This window comes from Perissodus microlepis, chromosome 3 (assembly GCF_051167445.1).
Source record: "Perissodus microlepis isolate ML-2025 ecotype Zambia chromosome 3, ASM5116744v1, whole genome shotgun sequence".
NCBI classification, from domain to species: Eukaryota; Metazoa; Chordata; class Actinopteri; order Cichliformes; family Cichlidae; genus Perissodus; species Perissodus microlepis.
The window spans coordinates 20565027-20585822 of NC_140463.1; the positions used below are offsets into that span (position 1 = coordinate 20565027).

Sequence of the window (20796 nt, forward strand, 5' to 3'; positions counted from 1 at the left end):
CAACACGTCCGCCTGGCCATGCCTCAGACCCTCCGTGAGGCGCTCCTTGAGGCTGAAAGGGCCAAGCCGGTGCTCACCTCGCGACCTAACCAGCAGGTGCCCCCCCCAAACTACCCCCAAATCAGAGCCGCAGACTGCGACGGGGAGGGGGAGGTCGCCGAGATGTCCCAGCTGCAACCCTCGGTGCCCCGGAGGCGTCCTCATCGACCAACCGACCACTGCTACTGGTGCGATGAGCCTGGCCACGTGGCGCGTGACTGCCCAGCACCAGCCCCGAAGACCGGAACTACGCAGCCTCAGGGAAACGAGGAGGGAGCGGTGTAGCGAGGGGACCACCGCCCCAGCTTCCTGCCCCCCTCCAAGGACGATGCACAGTGGTGGGCCGAGTTGGGCACCTCAAGGGACTCCACCTGAGCTGCTGTGTTGAGGACCAGCCATGCCAGGCCCTGGTGGACACGGGGTCTACCATTTCCCTGATACGACCTGGCGTGCTCCCTGAAACATCCGGGCCACTGGTGAAGGGTTGGTTGCCCACAGACACTCAGCTGATGACAGTGACGGGGGAGAAAACTGTTATGCGGGGGAAGAAACCGTTGCGGATCCGAGTGAAGGATCTAGAGCTGGTGCACGACTTCTGGCTCGCCGACATTCAAGACCAGTGCATCATTGGCCTGGATCTGCTGAGCCGCTGGGGGGCCTGCGTCGACACCGCAAAGCTGGCTATCACTCTTGGCGCAGAGACTTTTGCTCTCCAGCGCGGCCAAAAGCAGGGAGCGGGGACCAGACGAGACAGGCGTCGGGCAGCTGCCGCTCAGCAGATTTCGGATGCCGGTGGCTCCGGGTCATCTCCACTCGCCTCAGCCTCAGCCTCTCAGCCTGACAAACCTCCTTCGACCGAGACCATCGAGGCTGTTGATGACCTTTGGCAGCGCAGCAGCGTAGGCCTCAACGTCGACCAGCGCCAGTGGTTGAGGTGCCTCCTGGACGAAAATGTGGACATCTTTGCCGCCAGTGACAAAGACTGCAGGCGGACGAGTCTGGTCCAGCACACCATCGACACCGGCTCTGCTCAGCCCATCCGTCTGCGCCCACACCGGCTGCCCCTCTCGAAACGGCAGGTAGCGGAAGAGAAGATCCGTGAGATGGCTGCGGCTGGGGTGATCGAGCCGTCCAATAGCCCATGGGCGGCACCCGTGGTTCTGGTGGGGAAGAAGGATGGCAGCCCGAGGTTCTGCGTGGACTTTCGCCGTCTCAATGCAGTCACCAAGAAGGACTCGTACCCGCTGCCGCGGATCGACGAGGCCCTAGATTACGTTACCGGCTCCAGTTGGTTCAGCTCCCTCGACCTACGCAGCGGTTACTGGCAGGTGGAGCTAGCCCCCGACGCAAGGCCTAAGACTGCATTCACCATTGGACAGGGGCTGTGGCAGTTCAGGGTCATGCCATTTGGGCTCTGCAATGCGCCAGCGACGTTTGAGAGGCTGATGGAGAGGGTGCTCGTGGATATCCCTCGTAGCCGCTTCGTTGTGTACCTGGATGACCTGTTGGTGCACGGTGGCGACTTCGACAGTGCACTGTCTCACCTGAGCGAGGTCTTGAGTGCCATCCGACGAGCTGGGCTGCGGCTCAACCCCGCGAAATGCCGCCTGTTGGTGAGAGAGACCACGTTCTTGGGCCATGTGATCAGCACTCGAGGTGTCGCCACTGACCCCGCAAAAGTGGCTGCGGTCCGGGACTGGCCGACTCCCTCGAACGTCCAAGAACTGCGGAGCTTCCTGGGCCTAGCCTCCTACTACCGTCGGTTCATCAAAGGGTTCGCGACAATGGCCAGCCCCCTCCACCGCCTGACTGACAAGGGACAGCTGTTTGGCTGGGGGGATGCCTGTGCTGCGGCTTTTGAACAGCTGAAGGAGGCCCTCACCAGAGCCCCAGTCCTGGCCTACCCCGACGCCCGGCAACCTTTCATTGTGGACACTGATGCTAGCAATGTAGGGGTCGGGGCGGTCCTTTCCCAGCAGGATGAGGCTGGAGAACGGTTGGTGGCATACTTCAGTCGTGCCTTGGGGCGAGCCGAGAGGAACTACTGCGTGACCCGGCGGGAGCTGCTGGCCGTAGTGCTAGCGGTGCGGCACTTCCAGCCATATCTGCACGGCTGCCGGTTCCTCCTGCGCACTGACCATGCATCTCTGACTTGGCTCCTGAACTTCAAACACCCAGAGGGGCAGGTGGCCCCCTGGCTCAAGGTCCTTCAGGGCTATGACTTCGAGATCCAGCATCGGCCAGGTCGACAGCATGGCAACGCTGATGCCCTCTCCAGACGGCCCTGCGTAGCCGTCGAGTGCCGCTACTGCCTGCGACAGGAAGAGCGGGCCCAGGAGGTGCTGGGGGTGGCTACTGCTCAGGCCACAGCTGAAGCGGGAGCAGGAGGCCGACGCGACGTTGGTTCAGGTGGGGGCCTGGCTGGAGGCGGCGCAACGCCCCGCCTGGACGGGGGTGTCAGGACAGGAGCCCGAGGTGAAGGCCTACTACTCCCAGCACAACAATCTGGAGACCCACGACGGCCTCCTGTACCGGAGATGGCGGGCCCCCGGTCAGGGCAGAGATCTCCTGGAGCTGTTGGTGCCTCGGTCGCTGCGGTCGCAGGTGCTTGAGCTGGTCCATGGCTCGGTGGGGGCAGGACACTATGGGAACGCCAAAACTCTCCGCCGCCTCAGGGGACGGTTCGACTGGCCTGGCTGTCGACGGGATGTGGAACTCCATGTGCACTGCTGTGACACCTGCACGGCACAGAAGGGCCCAACTCAACGCTCCACTGCCCCCCTTCAGCAGTACCTGGTGGGGGCCCCAATGGAAAGAGTGGGAGTGGACGTCCTAGGGCCTTTCCCCGTCACAGAGTCAGGGAACCGGTATGTGTTGGTGGCTATGGACTATTTCACGAAGTGGCCAGAGGCCTACGCGGTGCCGGACCAGAGCGCAACGACGACGGCCGAGAAGCTGGTAGAGGAGATGTTCACCCGTTTTGGGGTCCCGGCTGAGCTCCACAGTGACCAGGGGCGTAACTTTGAATCGAAGGTCTTCGGGGAGATCTGCCGGCGACTGGGGGTGGAGAAGACGAGAACCACACCGCTCCACCCACAAAGCGATGGCTTGGTTGAGCGCTTCAACCGCACGCTGGCCACCCAGCTCGCCATTCTCACCAGCCGCCACCAGCGAGATTGGGACCGACATCTGCCCCTGGTCCTTTGGTCGTATCGGACTGCGGTGCAGGAGTCCAGCCAGTGCACACCTGCCGCTCTGATGTTTGGACGGGAGCTCCGGACGCCTGTGGATCTGGTGTTCGGGTCCCCCCCCCGAGCCGGAGATTGATGGTGGGCCAGAGATGGACTACTACAGGAGGCTCAGGGAGCGGCTGCAGGTGGTTCATGTCTACACCCGCCAGGCCCAGGCCAGCGCCGGAGTACGACAGAAAAGAGCCTACGACACCAAGTGCCGAGGGGGGGTTTTCATGCCTGGCGACAAGGTTTGGGTGTACTGCCCGGTTCGCAAGAGAGGAGTGTCCCCCAAACTCTGCAGTCACTGGCAAGGGCCGGCAGAGGTCGTGGAGCGGCTAACAGACGTGGTGTTGCACCGGGACAGGCTCTCACCGTACTGACCGCTCGCTCCAGCAGACGCCGGAGCAGGGGATGATGGTGGCACCCCATGTTCTGACCCAAGTGACTTTTCCCCCGCCGGTCGTGACCGGCCGGTGCGCCAAAAGAAGGCACCTGGACATTTGCAGGACTTTGTGTGGGGTAATGGGGTCGTCGGGGACGACTGACCCCTTAGGCGGGGGCTATGTAGTGGGTCAGGGCTGTTCGGGGTTCTGTTTGTACAGTTATGTTTTGTTTATGTTGCCATAGTGACAGGTGACGCCCTCTCGCTGCGACGGTGTGTCCTTCCGGGGTCAGAGGGCGCCCTGTGTTGTTGTTGTTGCCGCGCTGAGCAGTTAGCTAGCGGCAGTGTTCTTCTGCAAATGTGAATAAACGGCTGTGCTCCCTGGCTAGCTCACGGGAAGAAAGACCAAACGATACCTCCGTCTCCTCCTTGTCTGAGCTCGCCACAATATTAATTAATGCTACTATTTTTTTATTTATTTAGTATGCTTTCAGTAAGCTGTATTTGTACATTGCATCCATGCAGTCTTTGAATGCATGACTGAGCACTCCACCCTTTCATCCAAACATGGTTACTTGTACAGTCCCGATCAAAAGGTTGACTGCTTGAAAAATGGCTGAAACAGGTCAAGGTTAAGTTTTTCTCATCAGAGAATAAAACTTTCTTCCACCTTTCAATGTCCCATGTTTGGTGCTCAGAACGGTCAGTTCTGTGGCGTTCAAGGAGACGTTTTTTGTTTTTGAAGCCCTTCAGTCTCAGATGCCGTCTGATGGTTATGGGGCTGCAGTCGGCACCAGTAGCAGCATTAATTTGGGTTGACGATTGTCCAGTGTCAGCCAATTGGGTCCTCTGGCTTGATGCTGGAGACATTTTCTGGGGTTTTCCCCTTGATTTTTTTGTTCCATAACCCTCAGTATCATTTAAGAAATTCCAAATGAGTGTTTTACTGTGTCCCACCGCAGCATTGATGACGCAGTGCGAGAGACCCTGTTTATGCAGTTCAACAACCCAACCACGTCCAAAAAGGGAAACTTTGTTTACCTTTGCCATCAGAATGTCATGACAGTGTGAGCACCTGACAGAAAATCACAATGAATCAACATTTTTGCACAGATGTGGCCTTTTAAAGGCATGTGGTGCTAAACTTTAGATCAGCTGTAGAAGCCTGTTTCAATTTAAGCTTTGTTTTCAGTAGGTTCTCACTCCCATTTCTTCTTGACATGGCATATTGAAGCTCTACTGGGAACCTTGTTAAGATCCAACCATGCAAAAAACCTCTGATCGGGACTGTATGTGCAAAAGTCCAAGATGGTCAAAGTGCTGAACATTAAGTTTTAGAAGACTTTAACATAGTGGGATTATTTTTCCTTTTTAATTATCACTTAAACTCAAAATCACAAAAATATCAGTAAAGGGAGGAGGGCGATGCAAAAAAGTGTCAGTTACGACTGTCAGAGATTAAAGCCTTTATTTCCGTTTGTTCAGGTGCAGGTGTCTCTGGGTAACACTATTCTAACAGTGATCTTTTAAAGTAAGCTGAGGCTAATAAAGATGAGTTTTCTGCTGCTGACTGATGTGCAGTGAGGGCCTGATGTCTTGGTTTTGGGTTGGACTTTGGAAAGAACAGAGCCTGAGAATGTGAGGGGAGCTTGGCAGGAAGTCAGAGCATCGGGCAGGTCATTAATACACTCAGGGCCGAGTCCATCAAAAGTCTTTAGCAGCTGCTACAAGTATCATAAAACGTCTTTGGTGATTTACTGCCAACCAGTGCAGCGACTTTAAAACAGGAACCATTTGTTTTCTCTACCTGCAGGCTCTGGCTGCTCTGGGCCTGATTTGCACCAGTCCAAATGTTTAATTTAGCTTTTCTAATTGACTCGCTTTAATAAATATACAGTTTGACAGCTTTGCAGCAATTTAATGGACTCAAGTCGTTGAGCCGCTATTTTAAAACCTTCTCGCTCATTTATATTGCATATGGACTTGAAGATTGGATGTTTGAAATTCATTTATTGCTAAGACATATTTGCATAACCCATATACCTTAATGTGTGAGAGGGGTGAACTGACTGATACAACCCCTGTTATTTTAACATCAAAGAAAAGTAGAAGATCTGTGTAAAAGGCAGGATTTTAGATCTGATTAGCTGAACATGTCTCGGCAGGTTCAGTCTTCTGTTTTGATTTCCAGCAGTGTAGCTCACAGTGTACGTAAACTAAGGCTGTGTGACTTTGGAAACAGATGATCAAAATTCCCTTCATACAATTAAAAATAACTAACTAAACTAAACAGGAGCAGTGAGAGAGTGCAACTCCCTCTGAAGGGCAAAGGCTGTAATAAAATGTTGATGTTCTGATGTTTTTAATTAAAACATCAGCCTGCTTTTGTAGCAACATGCTGGCCTTTGACCCCTGATCTTGAAACATTATGTACTAAAAGAGTGTATTTTATTATCTTTGCCCATATAGTTGGAGAAGAAATCTGAAATCTTTTGCTTCTACAAGCTGTAAAAACTTGAAAATGTACATTTTATTCATTTATTCGTTATTTGTTTTTGTGAAACATCATGGCATCATTATGAAGTCGCTGGACTTTATACTGAAAAAATAAATAGTTTTGTAACGCTCTCTCCATTACTTCCATATGACTCAGTTGGGTTTCTTGAAATTTGTTTTAAAGATGACCTTTGACCTTGCTTCCTAACAATAAAGGTAAAATGCTTAGCCAACCTAGGTACTTGTGTCACTCAAGGCCTAGTATATTGTTAAGTCTAAAAATTGCTGGTAATATAAAAGTTTTACAGATTTTTCACATTGTGTGACCCAGTTTTCACCTAAATTAAATCAGCTGTTGGTTTCTACCATCACACAAAATTTCAGAATGATATCTTGAAAACTGTGGATGCTAGACTTCAAGCGAACAGACAAACAGATGGAGTGCGTACTCCCTCCCTTGAGACTACAAACCATACGAATAGTAAGCACTTAGCTGTGCTTTCAGTGATTTGGTGCGAAACCAGTGATTTCCTCGTCACTTTAAACATGACTAAACTGAGAGCAAAATAAATCAGTGGTGGGGAAATGGGTTTGGGTTGATGTGCTGGGGGTCTAGTGCTTGGACCAGGCAAAATACTGGGGGTCTTTTTACCCATGATGCCTTTCTCACAAGAGGAACCGTTGCTCCAAGCTAGCTGCAGCCGCCACCACGGGAGGTCTGTGAACAGCAGAATGGTACGCCTCCTGAGACCTGCACATAAGCGACAGTGGAGGGATTTTGCATGAGCACAGACAGGAACCTTGTTAAAAGTTCATCCTGCACTCCTCTGGATAGACCTTGTTGACCAAAGCCTCACATCATCTTGCCTGCAGCTGAAATAATTAGTGAGTGAAGTTTGGGCTATTAAGCGAGAGCAAAAGCACAACGCTGTGTGCAAAGATTTATAAAGCAACATAAACTATGATTACAGTTGTTTTAAGACAAACTGCTGCTGTACCCTCTACAAAATGCCCTGTAGATCAGGCGCCTTATCGTGTGTGATACATCATATATCCTCTTTATTGTACGAGGCTGTAACCATGGATAACCTTGCATAAGAACTTTTGTAGAGAGTATAGCAGCTGTGCCATTTTCCCTTTAAACAAGAACTCTAATCTCCATATTTCAACTTTATTCTCAAAATTATCAATATTTTTTTCTTAATGTGGCCTTAATACTCCTTCATTGTTCCCCATACAGTCTTAGTGTTCTGTGTACAGTTGAATTATTTTTTGTTCTCCCTGTTGTGTTTGTTTGACTCCTCAAAAAGCCGCAAAGCTTCGGCTTATTGGGGAATCAAACAAACACGACAGGACGTCTGCATCAGAGGACATTTTACACCACGCCGGCCTCTTCTCAGCCTCTGTGGTTGCAGCTCGGGGCTTGAGGTCATGCTGCTGTTTGAAGGCTCCGTTTACAGTGAGAGGCAGCCTGCAGTGCCACTATTGTTCATGTGACGTGCTGCTGGCAGTGAGCAGCATCTCTGCAGATTGGGGCTGTGCTGCATCAGGTGCTTGCCAGGACCAACTCCCATCAGCGCTTCAGAGCAGCAGTAACTGGTGACATATTGTTATCAGCAGACCCGAGCTCTCCGCCCCTGTCTGTAGTCCACTTAGTGTGCACGATGAGGATCTAATGGTAAACAAAACAGGCTGTTTTAACACACACCCAGTATGACTGTTGCAACTTCCTGCATCAATTCATTTGTTGTTTATTTCGTCTTAATAAAGTAAATTGTACAAGAGCTTGGGATGATGGTGTGGTATCACTGTAAACACGCACAACGATTTAAGAAATGCAAGAGAAGAAGAGAGTGGGCCAAGCGTGCAGAGCTGTGGAGGATTGTTTCTGCTGTAGCCAAGAGAAGAGCGAGATGGGAACAGCAACCCAAAAGCAATGAGATGGAAAGAGAGGAAAGATTAGAAGTGTAAGGAGAAGTGCGTTTGAGATGGAAACAAGAGCCAAAGAAAGAAGGAAAAAATAAATGAAGGAACAAGAAAATTTGAAGATGCAGGAAGTGAAAAATGAGGATGTTCAGGCTGAAGAGATGTCTGAGGGAGGCAGATAAGAAAGAGAGGAAATAAAGAGTGGTTACAAATAGCTGCACGTACAAAACGCAGGTGGGAAAGCTGGCAGGAGAGAAGAGATGAGGGTAGATCGGAAGAGGGAACACAGCTCAGGGTAGAGAGGAAAGCGGCACGGGCAGGGAGTTAATGATAGATGGATGTGTGCTGTGGGTGGTGAAAAACTTTTGTAAAAAATAAAATACAAGAGGAGAGAAAGAGGGAGCGAAGGAGCAAGATAGGAGGTGAGTTAGAGGGTTTATCTGCAGTGCTGTACCACAAGTCAGTAGAGCGTTGTAAAGCCGTCAGCATAAATTCCTCCTCGCTATGCAGATCTTAAACGCATCTGCATTCCAGCAACTGCCCGCCCACCACTGCAGAGTTAAACCCAGCCACATAATTCAGCCATCAACAATAACCTGCAGGCACGAGCAGATCCCATCACTTCCACTTCTGTGAATGCACAATATTCTTGTTTAGCCACTCGGCTAAGCATGAGTAAGACGTGATTTGTGTAACTCCTGTTTTCATAAAAGTTAAATTACTGAATCTCTAGTGAATTTTTAGTTTGAATTTTTATTTTTTTCAGAACTTCCCCCTAAAGGTTAAGAAGGGTCCTAAAATGTAAGCAATGAGCCAAAAAGTCAGACGCAACTGCAGAAATGAGCTAAATCAGCAAACTGCTGTTTCTCTGCAGCAGAGTCAGCATGTCTGTGTGTTTGTTTCTGCCTGTGTTCTTACTGGGGGGGGGGACAAGTTAATTAGCAAAGGGGCAGCAAGAGCTCTGCAGCAGTAAACATAAGGCTTCGCTCAGTAGTCCGAGGCAGGGAATGGTGAAATTGCTGTGGGTATTTTTGTTGTTTTTTTTGGTGAGATTTAAAAGCTTCTGGCTTCTCTCTGTCACACAGCGACCTGCCAGAGGAAAACATCTATACTGGGATGCATGGAAAGCATAATTTGTTGCACCGCTTGGCTGTCAAAACAACCGTGAAGGAGGATATAACAGATTATTCCCCAAAACAGCCCGCAAGAAAAACAAGAAAAATGAGGCGTACGGATAAAAAATGTTCCCAGTCGTGTACAGTGTGATATATATGGCATGAGAAAATGAATGCCTGTGAAACGTGGAGCTAAAATATACACGTTTTTCCCATCGGTTGGTGAGAGAGTGTAACTTAATTAGATATAAATCTTCTTTTAGGTTCATTTTATGTTATAATCTTATTTAATTGGTGACGGTCCCTCAGTAGATGGAGTGAGCCTGCACCGATCCATCCTTTAATATGTGAGCGGGTTATCGATAACATGCTGTGTGTGTGTGTGTGTGTGTGTGTGTGTGTGTGTGTGTGTGTGTGTGCCCATAAAGGGTTTCTACATTAAATTAAACCGGTCCCCTAAAATAGCCGTGCCTACATTAAATCTGTGATGTCGCCATCTGGGAGTCCTGCCTGGACTTCCAGCAAAGAGAAATTAATTGACAAGACATGATTCCTGATTTATTTTTTTATTAATTAATTTTTGTATATATTTATTTATTGATTGATTCAGTCACAGCCTGATGGCAGCCAAAACCATTAATGTATTAAAATCTTTAATGGAACGATCTCTAATGCAGCCATATGAACAGTATTTCTTTTGTTCTGAGTCCGACTGACCTGCTAGTAAACGTGGAATCAACATCATTGTTTTTCCATCCCTGGTTCTGTTTTTGTTGTTTTGGTTTGGGACCACTTTTGGGCAAGACGGCAATGTCATTGTTTCAGTCGTAGGATAAGTGTTAAACCACAAACAACCTGGATTTAGTCCATTTAACAGCAAACTCCCCAGTGGGGAGGATCCTGCAGTGTTTGTCCTGTTGTAGCTCCATTACAACCAACTCACTGACTGTCGGTCTTTAATAAACCTTTGAGTGACTAAATAAAGTTCTGCATCATTGCCCACACATTGGATGTTCAGTCCAGAGCCATTGTGATTAATTATTTTTATTTTATTTTTAGTCTCCATTCACTTTAGTTTCATTTACTTGTTACCTCTCACACACCTCTATTTTTTTTCTAAGTGTAATACTTTTGGTAATATTGTTTGTATGTTTCCTTATTTTATGAATATTTAAACTTTTTTTCCACACTTACTTTTTAGTCTTTAGTTAAGATTTAGTAACCTTGCTGCAAACCAAAGAAAAGCACGGCAGCAGACATGTTTTGTTTTTTGAGTTTTTTTAGAGACGGTAATGATGAAAGCTACATTATTGATGAGGTATTTACATAAAAGGGAGACGAACTATGATGTTTTTCCTTCTCCTGGTTCTCCATAATCCGCACTGAGTTAAAGTTTAGCTCTGCATTCACCCATCAGTACCACTACAGACTTTAACACCCTCAGCACATTCACAGACATCAACACTGCAGACTTCTAGGCTGGTTAACAAATGCTGCTGCCTTTTTTAAAAATGTTTTGCCTACTTGCTTTACTCCGAGAGTCTGTTGCTAACTTGCATGAGAAACAGAAATTGTGCCTGGGTAAAGCCACTAATGTTTCCATCCCTGTTTACTCTTTAGCTTTGTTAGGAGCTCAGCTGCCTCTTATCTCTTTCTATTATGCCCACTTCCACTTCCACACTTGTGTTCCTGGACTTTTCAATTAAATGTTATTTATACAGTGCCAAATCACAACAACTGTCGCCTCAAGGGGCTTTATGTTGTAAGGTAGGCCCTGCAATAATACATACAGAGAAAAACCCAACAATCATATGACCCCCTATGAGCAAGCACTTTGGCGACAGTGGGAAGGAAAAACTCCCTTTTAACAGGAAGAAACCTCCGGCAGAACCAGGCTCAGGGAGGGGCGGGGCCATCTGCTGCGACCGGTTGGGGTGAGAGAAGGAAAACAGGATAAAGACATGAAGAGACAGGATGAAAGACATGAGCTACTTTACTACAATAGCTTTTCAGTTTTGAATAAAAGGCCTTGGGGCAGCACTTTTTAGCTCCCTTTCCCTTGAGGAGCAACTTGCTGATGTGTATTAGGTGTCCCAAACAAAATCAATAGTTTAAAAAGAGCTGCTGGCTGGACACCACACTCTGTTCATCTTCTCACCCACCCTTCATGCTGAAACTGTCCTGGCAGTGCCCACTCACAGTAAATGAAACTGCACTTAATGCAAGTCAAGTCACTTTCACTCTGTTGCATTACAGTCCAGCTTTGTCTGCTGCAGTCCAGCTCAGCTCAGACTGGTTCACCGCTCTACATCCTGATCCAGTCCAGTCCTCTACTGGTGTGAAGGTCACCCTGGCAGTGAATGAATTCATTGCATAATAAATCGGCTGCATCAAAACGGCAAACTAGAGCTCATTACACAAAGGGCAGACACATACATGACGCCGAGGTCACGGCGTTTTCCTCTTCCCTCCTTCCTGTGTGGCTAATAGAGCCTAATCAATCTCATTAACGCAGAAATAAATTATCTGAGGTGCAACGACCAAAGTGCTTTCAGGATTTGGGGATGACGGTCGACCTTGCACTCAGTGTAAAAACCCTCGGTAGCGCTTGTGCTTCAAAGCACCATGGAAACGGCCTCTGCCAGTCAGCAACTCTGTCATTTTCAGTTGACTTGACAATGGTGGTAACTGGAGGTATTAATTTGTCTGTCAACTGTTGATAAAGGGGCCACTGACAGCGGTGACGTCTTCTTCTTCTTCTTTTTCCCCATGACAAACTTAATACTGTGAAAGTGCAACAGTGTCAGCAGAGAAAGCCGGTTGCGTCACTCTCAGGTGAAGAAATCTCTGATTTGTAACCACGACTATCCGCGCGCGCAGATAACCTGACAGCTGGTCATTCACAGTGGACTCTGTGGTCACATTTAGAATTCAGGACTTGTAGCTTTGTGCCAGTGATTTGTCGCTCTTCTCCAAAGAAGCAAACTGTGCTTGTACTTGACAGGATGAGCTCTGTGTGTGTGTGTGTGTGTGTGGACTTTGAGTATTTTAAATCTTTGGTGTCCTGATGAGGGCAGACTGAAGACTTCTTTTAAGCTCCATTAAAGGTCTTTAAGGATGAGACGGAAACAAGAAACTCTGCTATCCCTGTGTGATGCATCCATCACTGACACAGTGTTCCTGTGTTTCAATTGTTCTTTAGGCTGCTTTTTATCCATTTCAGATAAATTTTAATAAATGGCTATATTCACACAAGCATACCTTTTGGTCTTGTTTTTATTAAGCAGCTGTCTGAGTTTGACCCAGAGAACTTATAAACTTTATTCATTTGTTTTTGTAAAGTCATCCTTTTTTTAACATGTTATATTTGTTGGAGTTTATTATCAGCCAAACCAATATTGTTAGCCAATATTAGCTTTTTTTTTTTTTTACATATCGGTGACCAATAAATGAGAATTTAAGTAAAAACGGGATGGGAGAAACACCCTTCAAGCATGTTATGTGTCTACTGTCCACCAGAGGGCACTGTGCATTTTTACCTTCATTACATGGTAGATTTGATTTGACAGGAAGTGAGGAGAGAGGGACCACATGTAGCAAGTAAAAAAGAGCCAGACTCAAACCCAGGTTGATGCATTTCAGCCATGTGGCTCAACTGGTGAGCTACACTGGGATGCCTATCGTAAATCACCAAATATCAGTATTGGTCTTAAAGTCCTATATTTATTGGGCTTTATTTTGTATTGTTCAGCTTTCAACCACTTCTTCTGTGTTGGAACTGTTTCTGTCGGTACTTTTACCTAGAAGGTACTCTACTACTGATTCAAATATGAAAAAAGTGTTGTAGTGTGTTTATCGAGGTGCATGTGTGAGATGGTGGTTTAAGTTCAGTTTACTGTAGTTCAATCAGTTCTGTAATTTCTATCTCTAGTTTGTTTCTAGATCATGTTGCATGTTTGTCCTGAACGGAAACTTCATTCTGCACAGACTGATTTTTTTTTTTTCACAGCCAAACCGAATGTTAAATTATGATTAAATTTCTGTCCTGCAGCAACTACATCACTGTTTATGGAAGAATTGAAAGAGTTTCTCTTTCAAATCTGTGACGTTCTGGCTGGACTCTGAATTTAAGTAGATAATGTAAATTTATGTGTACGTAGATCACAGCAGATGGCAACAGATTGGTGATTATTGCTGATTTATCACAGTTAATCACTGAATTATCACAAACACATTGCCAACTTGACCCCATTCAGTCTCAGACTGATGGCAGACTGAGTTGTTGTTGCCGTTTTCTCCAGCAATCAAGTTCTGACTCTTTATTCTCTTCTGAGATGTGCCATTTAATGTTTACACACCGAAGATAATGAACTGTGAAATTAGCTACACCTGAACAAAGTACAAAAACGATATCATTATTTGTGACCAGCAGGCACTTTTTTCTCCTCAGTCACTGTTATAAAATCAGGTCTGCTCATACCCCTCACCAACCAAAGCCCAGTGTTTTTTTTTTTCCATTCTTCGTGTTCAAATGGCAGAGCCTCTAAAAATATCTCTCTGTGCTCCATCAGCATCTTCTTCCCTCTCTGCTGCGTCGCCAAACCAATTACAGCCTTGTTGAAATGCAGATCTATATCGGTGCAGCAATAATAGGCTCATTTTACAGTGTCAGACTGAGTCCTAACCCACATCTGTGACATTAGCATATCTGTCATCATCTGCAAGATTATGTCCATAAGTCTGTCTGCTGGTCACAGACTGGAGCATCACTGGAGTCTACATTTAAAGCCTTTAGAGCTTGAAGAACTCCGTTGCTTACTAGTGTTTTTCTTATCTTAATGTGACAATTAAGCTCATCATCAGCATTTTTTATTTTTAGTTGTTTTTAAAGACAAAACTCAAAAAGAAATGTGGTGTTTCATTCTGTTTTGGTTAAATCATAACAATGCCGTCATCAACAATTATGTCTAAGCCAGTTACAATATAAAATGTATAAAATATTACAAGTTAAAAACCCTTCAGCAATTCAGAAAAAATAAACTATGCAAATTCCTAAATGACCAAGCACTTGGTGAGAGTGGGAAGAAAAAAAATTGAAGTCGCATATATTTTGTATAGAAGTCTTGTGGAAGTTGCTATGGAAGAGAAATTGTGAAAAGTGTGACACAAACCAGAAAGTATAACCATTTGCCTTAAAAGTAAGAGTCGCACCCTTTGAAAAATGGTGGTTTCATGATGTGCCACAACTTTTACTTTGAAGGCAAAGATTTCCCGTTTCTGGTTTAGATTTTTCCAATTTTTAGGACTTCTTAATGGTTGGTTGGCAAGTGATTGGAGACAAGTTGGTATCTTCCATGCAAACTATGGGTAAGCAGGGGATTGTGGTAACAACCAAAGTAATCACAAATGTTTTTTTGCTGCAGTTCTTTGTGAACCGGTTTTCACTTGGCAGCAACCTGACTGCACTCGCCAACCACTTAGGACTAGTTGTGCCTTAGTGACCAAATGTTTCAAGGGGTTGCTAATTGGTCTCTAGGCCATCAGTAACTTAATAAGCTTCGAATTATCCTAAGCAGACACGTAACATTAGTCTTACATGATGCAGGCCATTTTAAATGTTGATTGTCTGTTAGGTTAATTGTCGATTCTATATTAGGTGTAGGCATGGATGTGACCATTTGTTTACTTGTCCTGGTTGGACTAACTGTTGGGATAAGTTCCAGCCCGACACAAACATGTCTAACTGAACATCAACAGATTAAGGTGTTGAACTAATGTGATCTGGGTTTGCCACAGCTGATCTAATCCACCACTTACAATAGCAGCTTTTCTAAAGAGCAACCGTCAGTTAAAAACGAGGGCGAGCAAAGGGTGATTAAAGGTTCCTTATTAAGTTTGTTGGCATCAGAGCTTTAAGAACCAGCTCTCAAAAGCCTTCCCTGTTTACTGCAGTCAGCTCTGCATAACTCTGCAGTCTGTGCTTTAATTTACCTCCTCGGGTGTTTATACCGTTGAGAGAACAGCTGGAAATGAGCACCTGTGCTGACTGCAGTTTGCCCCTGGCCTCTGTGTTTAACTTGTGTGACTAATGATATTCAGATGTAACACAGTGCTGATTTCCACCATTTTCATTCTGTTGTCTCTCCTGACTTACAGAACTGCTCTTTTTTGACTAAAGAGTTGTGTTTTTTTCTTTCACACAGGAGCACCACAGCAGTAATTAGCGAGAAAGATCTTAACTACGTTGCTTACATCAGTATTCAAACCAGCAGCTTCATTAATTTGCTCTTTCTTACTCAAAGACATGTGAAGATTGTTATCTGCATTTTTTCCCCTCTCATTCTGATGGCTTCCTACTGCTGGAATATTAATACCACACAGTGTAGGAAAACGTCCTCAATGCTTACTGTTAAAGTAAACAACTGTGGGGTAATTACTGTGCAGTATGTGATTTGTAACATACACAATCACACGCACAGATGTGCAAACATGAAGAGCTTCTAAACATTCTCTAGGAGTCAGTGGTTCATGGGGATTACATGTATTAATGAGTCTGGAGACACTAATACTGGAGGCTTATCCTGCATGCTGTGTATTGTGCTGAATGTATGTGGATTCGCTACTCTGCACTGCTCCAGCTGTCCACTCGTCCATCAGTCGCTCATTGTGTCAGCTTCTCTTTAAGTATCAGGTAGAATTAGCTGAAGCCACAAGTAGATTTGAAGATATTAGGTCTTCATTGCTGCTTTTAAAGTCTTCCACAGTGACTGTAAATCCAGTAGAATTACTTACTGGTTTCTGTAAAGACATCAGTGTTGGTTACCTGTTATGTTTTTCCTTATTTTCTGTCATACATGTGTTGTTACTACAATGAATCTTCATATTGTATTTGTATATGGAAGGAGTCCCTATGAGCGAAAAGCTCTCAGGCTCTTTTTTTCTACTCTTTGCTCCACATGATGTCACTGGGAGTGAACCTGCTCAATGCTACAATTATAGCATTTTGTGGTTGGAGACCACAGAAAGAGCACAGTTATTGCTGTAACTGTGTGCAATGAATTTTTGATCTCATTTCCTTTTGAAGTGGCTCCTTCTAAGACTGGAAGCAGGTCTGCAACCAGTTACACTTTTGCCTTCTTCAAAGTAGCTTTAGCGTAACAAGATAGTGGTAAAGAGAGACTAGTCAGCATGCTGTTATGTTACGATTTGAATGGGGTCAAGCTGGCAATTATATTAAGTCTGTGAGAATAAAGCAGTCAACGGTTATAAATAGACAAAATTCGCTGTCTGTCCATCTAAATACACAGAAGTGCAAATTCAGTGTAGTGCTGCAAACCTCATACAGGGAGTGCAGAATTATTAGGCAAATGAGTATTTTGTCCACATCATCCTCTTCATGCATGTTGTCTTACTCCAAGCTGTATAGGCTCGAAAGCCTACTACCAATTAAGCATATTAGGTGATGTGCATCTCTGTAATGAGAAGGGGTGTGGTCTAATGACATCAACACCCTATATCAGGTGTGCATAATTATTAGGCAACTTCCTTTCCTTTGGCAAAATGGGTCAAAAGAAGGACTTGACAGGCTCAGAAAAGTCAAAAATAGTGAGATATCTTGCAGAGGGATGCAGCAGTCTCAAAATTGCAAAGCTTCTGAAGCGTGATCATCGAACAATCAAGCGTTTCATTCAAAATAGTCAACAGGGTCGCAAGAAGCGTGTGGAAAAACCAAGGCGCAAAATAACTGCCCATGAACTGAGAAAAGTCAAGTGTGCAGCTGCCAAGATGCCACTTGCCACCAGTTTGGCCATATTTCAGAGCTGCAACATCACTGGAGTGCCCAAAAGCACAAGGTGTGCAATACTCAGAGACATGGCCAAGGTAAGAAAGGCTGAAAGACGACCACCACTGAACAAGACACACAAGCTGAAACGTCAAGACTGGGCCAAGAAATATCTCAAGACTGATTTTTCTAAGGTTTTATGGACTGATGAAATGAGAGTGAGTCTTGATGGGCCAGATGGATGGGCCCGTGGCTGGATTGGTAAAGGGCAGAGAGCTCCAGTCCGACTCAGACGCCAGCAAGGTGGAGGTGGAGTACTGGTTTGGGCTGGTATCATCAAAGATGAGCTTGTGGGGCCTTTTCGGGTTGAGGATGGAGTCAAGCTCAACTCCCAGTCCTACTGCCAGTTTCTGGAAGACACCTTCTTCAAGCAGTGGTACAGGAAGAAGTCTGCATCCTTCAAGAAAAACATGATTTTCATGCAGGACAATGCTCCATCACACGCGTCCAAGTACTCCACAGCGTGGCTGGCAAGAAAGGGTATAAAAGAAGAAAAACTAATGACATGGCCTCCTTGTTCACCTGATCTGAACCCCATTGAGAACCTGTGGTCCATCATCAAATGTGAGATTTACAAGGAGGGAAAACAGTACACCTCTCTGAACAGTGTCTGGGAGTCTGTGGTTGCTGCTGCACGCAATGTTGATGGTGAACAGATCAAAACACCGACAGAATCCATGGATGGCAGGCTTTTGAGTGTCCTTGCAAAGAAAGGTGGCTATATTGGTCGCTGATTTGTTTTTGTTTTGTTTTTGAATGTCAGAAATGTATATTTGTGAATGTGGAGATGTTATATTGGTTTCACTGGTAAAAATAAATAATTGACATGGGTATATATTTGTTTTTTGTTGAGTTGCCTAATAATTATGCACAGTAATAGTCACCTGCACACACAGATATCCCCCTAAAATAGCTAAAACTAAAAACAAACTAAAAACTACTTCCAAAAACATTCAGCTTTGATATTAATGAGTTTTTTGGGTTCATTGAGAACATGGTTGTTGTTCAATAATAAAATTATTCCTGAAAAATACAACTTGCCTAATAATTCTGCACTCCCTGTAGATTTAAAAGAGAAATTCAAAAAATTCCCATACAAATAATAATAAACTTACATCGGCATTTGGCATGCTTGCTTTTTATATAAAAATGTAACTAGTCGGCAGTTGATTGGGTCGAGTCCCTTATTGCAAAGAGTCGTGTCAGAGGTGAGTTGCACTCATTGGTGCAGACTTACTTATTGATTGCAGCATTTTGACATTCTTTATTTAGAAATTAGACGGCAACTGTTCGCAAACTTTTCCCAGTCTGAAATGGCGGGGGCATTTAAAAAATGCTGTTTTTTTCTCTTTGCCTTATGCTAAATTTGTTTGACATGAAACGTGTATTGAGTAAATGAGCATGGAGTAAATCCTTTTTCAGTTTTTTGTTGGTGGAGTGGCAGAATTATCTTTTAGCGTTTCTGGTGTGGATTGTACCTGAGATTTAGAAACAGCTGTTCACTAGATTACTTCCCTGCAGAAAATATAAAGCCTGAATATTTTTACATAAAACCTGAAGTTTTGAGCTGATGGTTCTCGTTTAATGATAACACCACTGAGTGAAAATGGCACAGAAATAAAATGATCCTCATAAAAAGCATATGTGCTGTGTCAGTGTGAACAATATGACTCATGGAGCATTGTGCGCTACGATCGCAGCAGTAGTTAAAGCTCTTCCTCGATAATGCTTAAGCTCTCTCCGTGGCCAGAAGCAAAAGTCCTCAAGTGGAAAATGTCCATGAACTGACGAGTCTGGTTTTAAGCAATGCAGACTTCAGGTGTCCGCAATCCTGAGCTCGGGGTTGCACGTTATTCGATTAACCTCTGTGAGCTTTCTTTCGCAACCACTCTTGTGGCTTCAGCTGTTGACCATAATGATCACTGGACCAAACCTGTGCAGCTGTCCACACGCCTGTCTCTTTCACCTCACACTATTTTTGCTCCACTCGTGGTAGTAACACAGCTCTCTCTTTTCCTTTTTCCAGACTGGCCAGATGAATCCCATGACGCAGTTGTACTACAAAAAGGTGAGTCAAACACAGTCTCGTTCTTGATCCTGAAACCAAGTTACAAGATGTGCTGATTTGTAAAGTTAACCTCATTCTCGTAATTGGAACTTGTTCATCTCCACAAAGTTAGAAGTTCTGAATTGCACAAAGCAGACACGTTGGTGTTTCAGCCTCTCCATCACTCTGCTGGGTTTACAGTGGGGTGTGGAGAAGATACCTGAGTGAAAAGGCTTCACTTGGAGAGTTTCAGTGTGCTTGCATCTTGTTGATTGATGATGGTAAATGAACTGTATCTTAAAGACAGAAATAATTTTTAGCATATTGCCCTAAGAAAAACACATTAAAATACACTGAAGTATTAAAACAAAAAAAACTATCCAATGGTAGTAGTTTCATTTTCCAGTCATCCTGAGAACTGCTTCTGATCCCTTTAAGTGGCCAAGAGAGACAGAAGATTTCCTAATATTGCTTTCATTTCATTAATTGCCTTTTCTTCATTCTTATACTTCATTCTTAAAATTTATTTTTTGAGTTTTATTTTAAACTGGTTAGTATCACTACTGACCTTTATTTCTTCTTTTAACTCATTCCAGAATTTAACTCCCGCTATTGAAATAGACATCCTTTTCAATGTTGTTCTTACTCTTTGCAATTTTAATTTCCACTTCCCTCTACAATTATACCTCCCTTCTCTTTCTAAGAACCATTTACTTATTTGGATTTGTAACATCCCTTTCCTTGCCTTTTATATTATTTGCACTGTTTTAAACTTCACCGTCTTAATAAAAAGTGTGTTTGTGTGAGCCCTATACCCCTCCTGATTTATTAGTCTAATAGCCCTTTTCTGCATTATGATTATAGTCTGAATATTACTTTTATATGTATTTCTCCAAACCTCTACACAATAACTCACGTATGGTAATAGTAAAGCACAATATAACACATACAATGTTTTCCTATCCAGAAATTGTTTTGCTTTCCCCAAGACAGCAATGCCCCGAGCTAACTTTCCCCTCACATAAGTGATGTGTGATTTCCAACAGGCCTTATGATCAATGATCACACCAAGAAATTTCATGGTATTAACCCTTTCTAGATATACATTATCAACACAAATTTCAATGTTAATGTTTTTCGTATAGTTTCCGAATAACATAAACAAAAAATCAATTAATTAACAATAAAGTTAAAGTTGTTGTCATTTTAAATCTGCTCATCGTAAGAATGAATTTCATATTAGTTTGATGCCTTTACTGATTTCTGTGAACTATTCTTAATAATAATAATAATAATAATAATAATAATAATTGTACAGCAAACATCTTTAATGACTTTAAAAAAACAGAAATTTTTACACACATTTGAAATTTTTATGAATGCTGTTTTTTGTCAACAGAGGGTGGAAAGTATACATTTGACTACAGCTGGTAGTTTCTCGTTACACATATAAAATGTTTGTTTGACAGTGGTCATTGGATTGAGTAAACATCAGAACACTGGGAATGTCCAAAAAACCAAGAGCTTAAAACGACTGCTGATTCCAAGATCATCAGTTCAAACAGTTGCATGAAACAAGCAATTTGGATGTTTCACCACTTTGCTTAGACCCAAACTGTCACTCTCAGTTGAGAGCAAATTGGCTAGGATGCTAAGAAACAACCCAGGAAATACCAGAGCTTAAGCCTGGCATGAACTGGAAACTGCTGGAACAC

General features: G+C 44.5%; 1 protein-coding gene across 1 annotated transcript in view; it reads left to right on the top strand.

Annotated features, from left to right (window-relative positions):
* trpc5a (transient receptor potential cation channel, subfamily C, member 5a) overlaps positions 1-20796 on the top strand; it is a 211572-nt gene that overhangs the window by 80994 nt on the left and 109782 nt on the right. Inside the window, exon 2 of the mRNA XM_084923523.1 lies at positions 19061-19102. Coding sequence (XP_084779649.1) covers positions 19070-19102 — 33 coding nt within the window. The 5' untranslated portion in view covers positions 19061-19069. The remainder of the gene's footprint in view (positions 1-19060; positions 19103-20796) is intronic.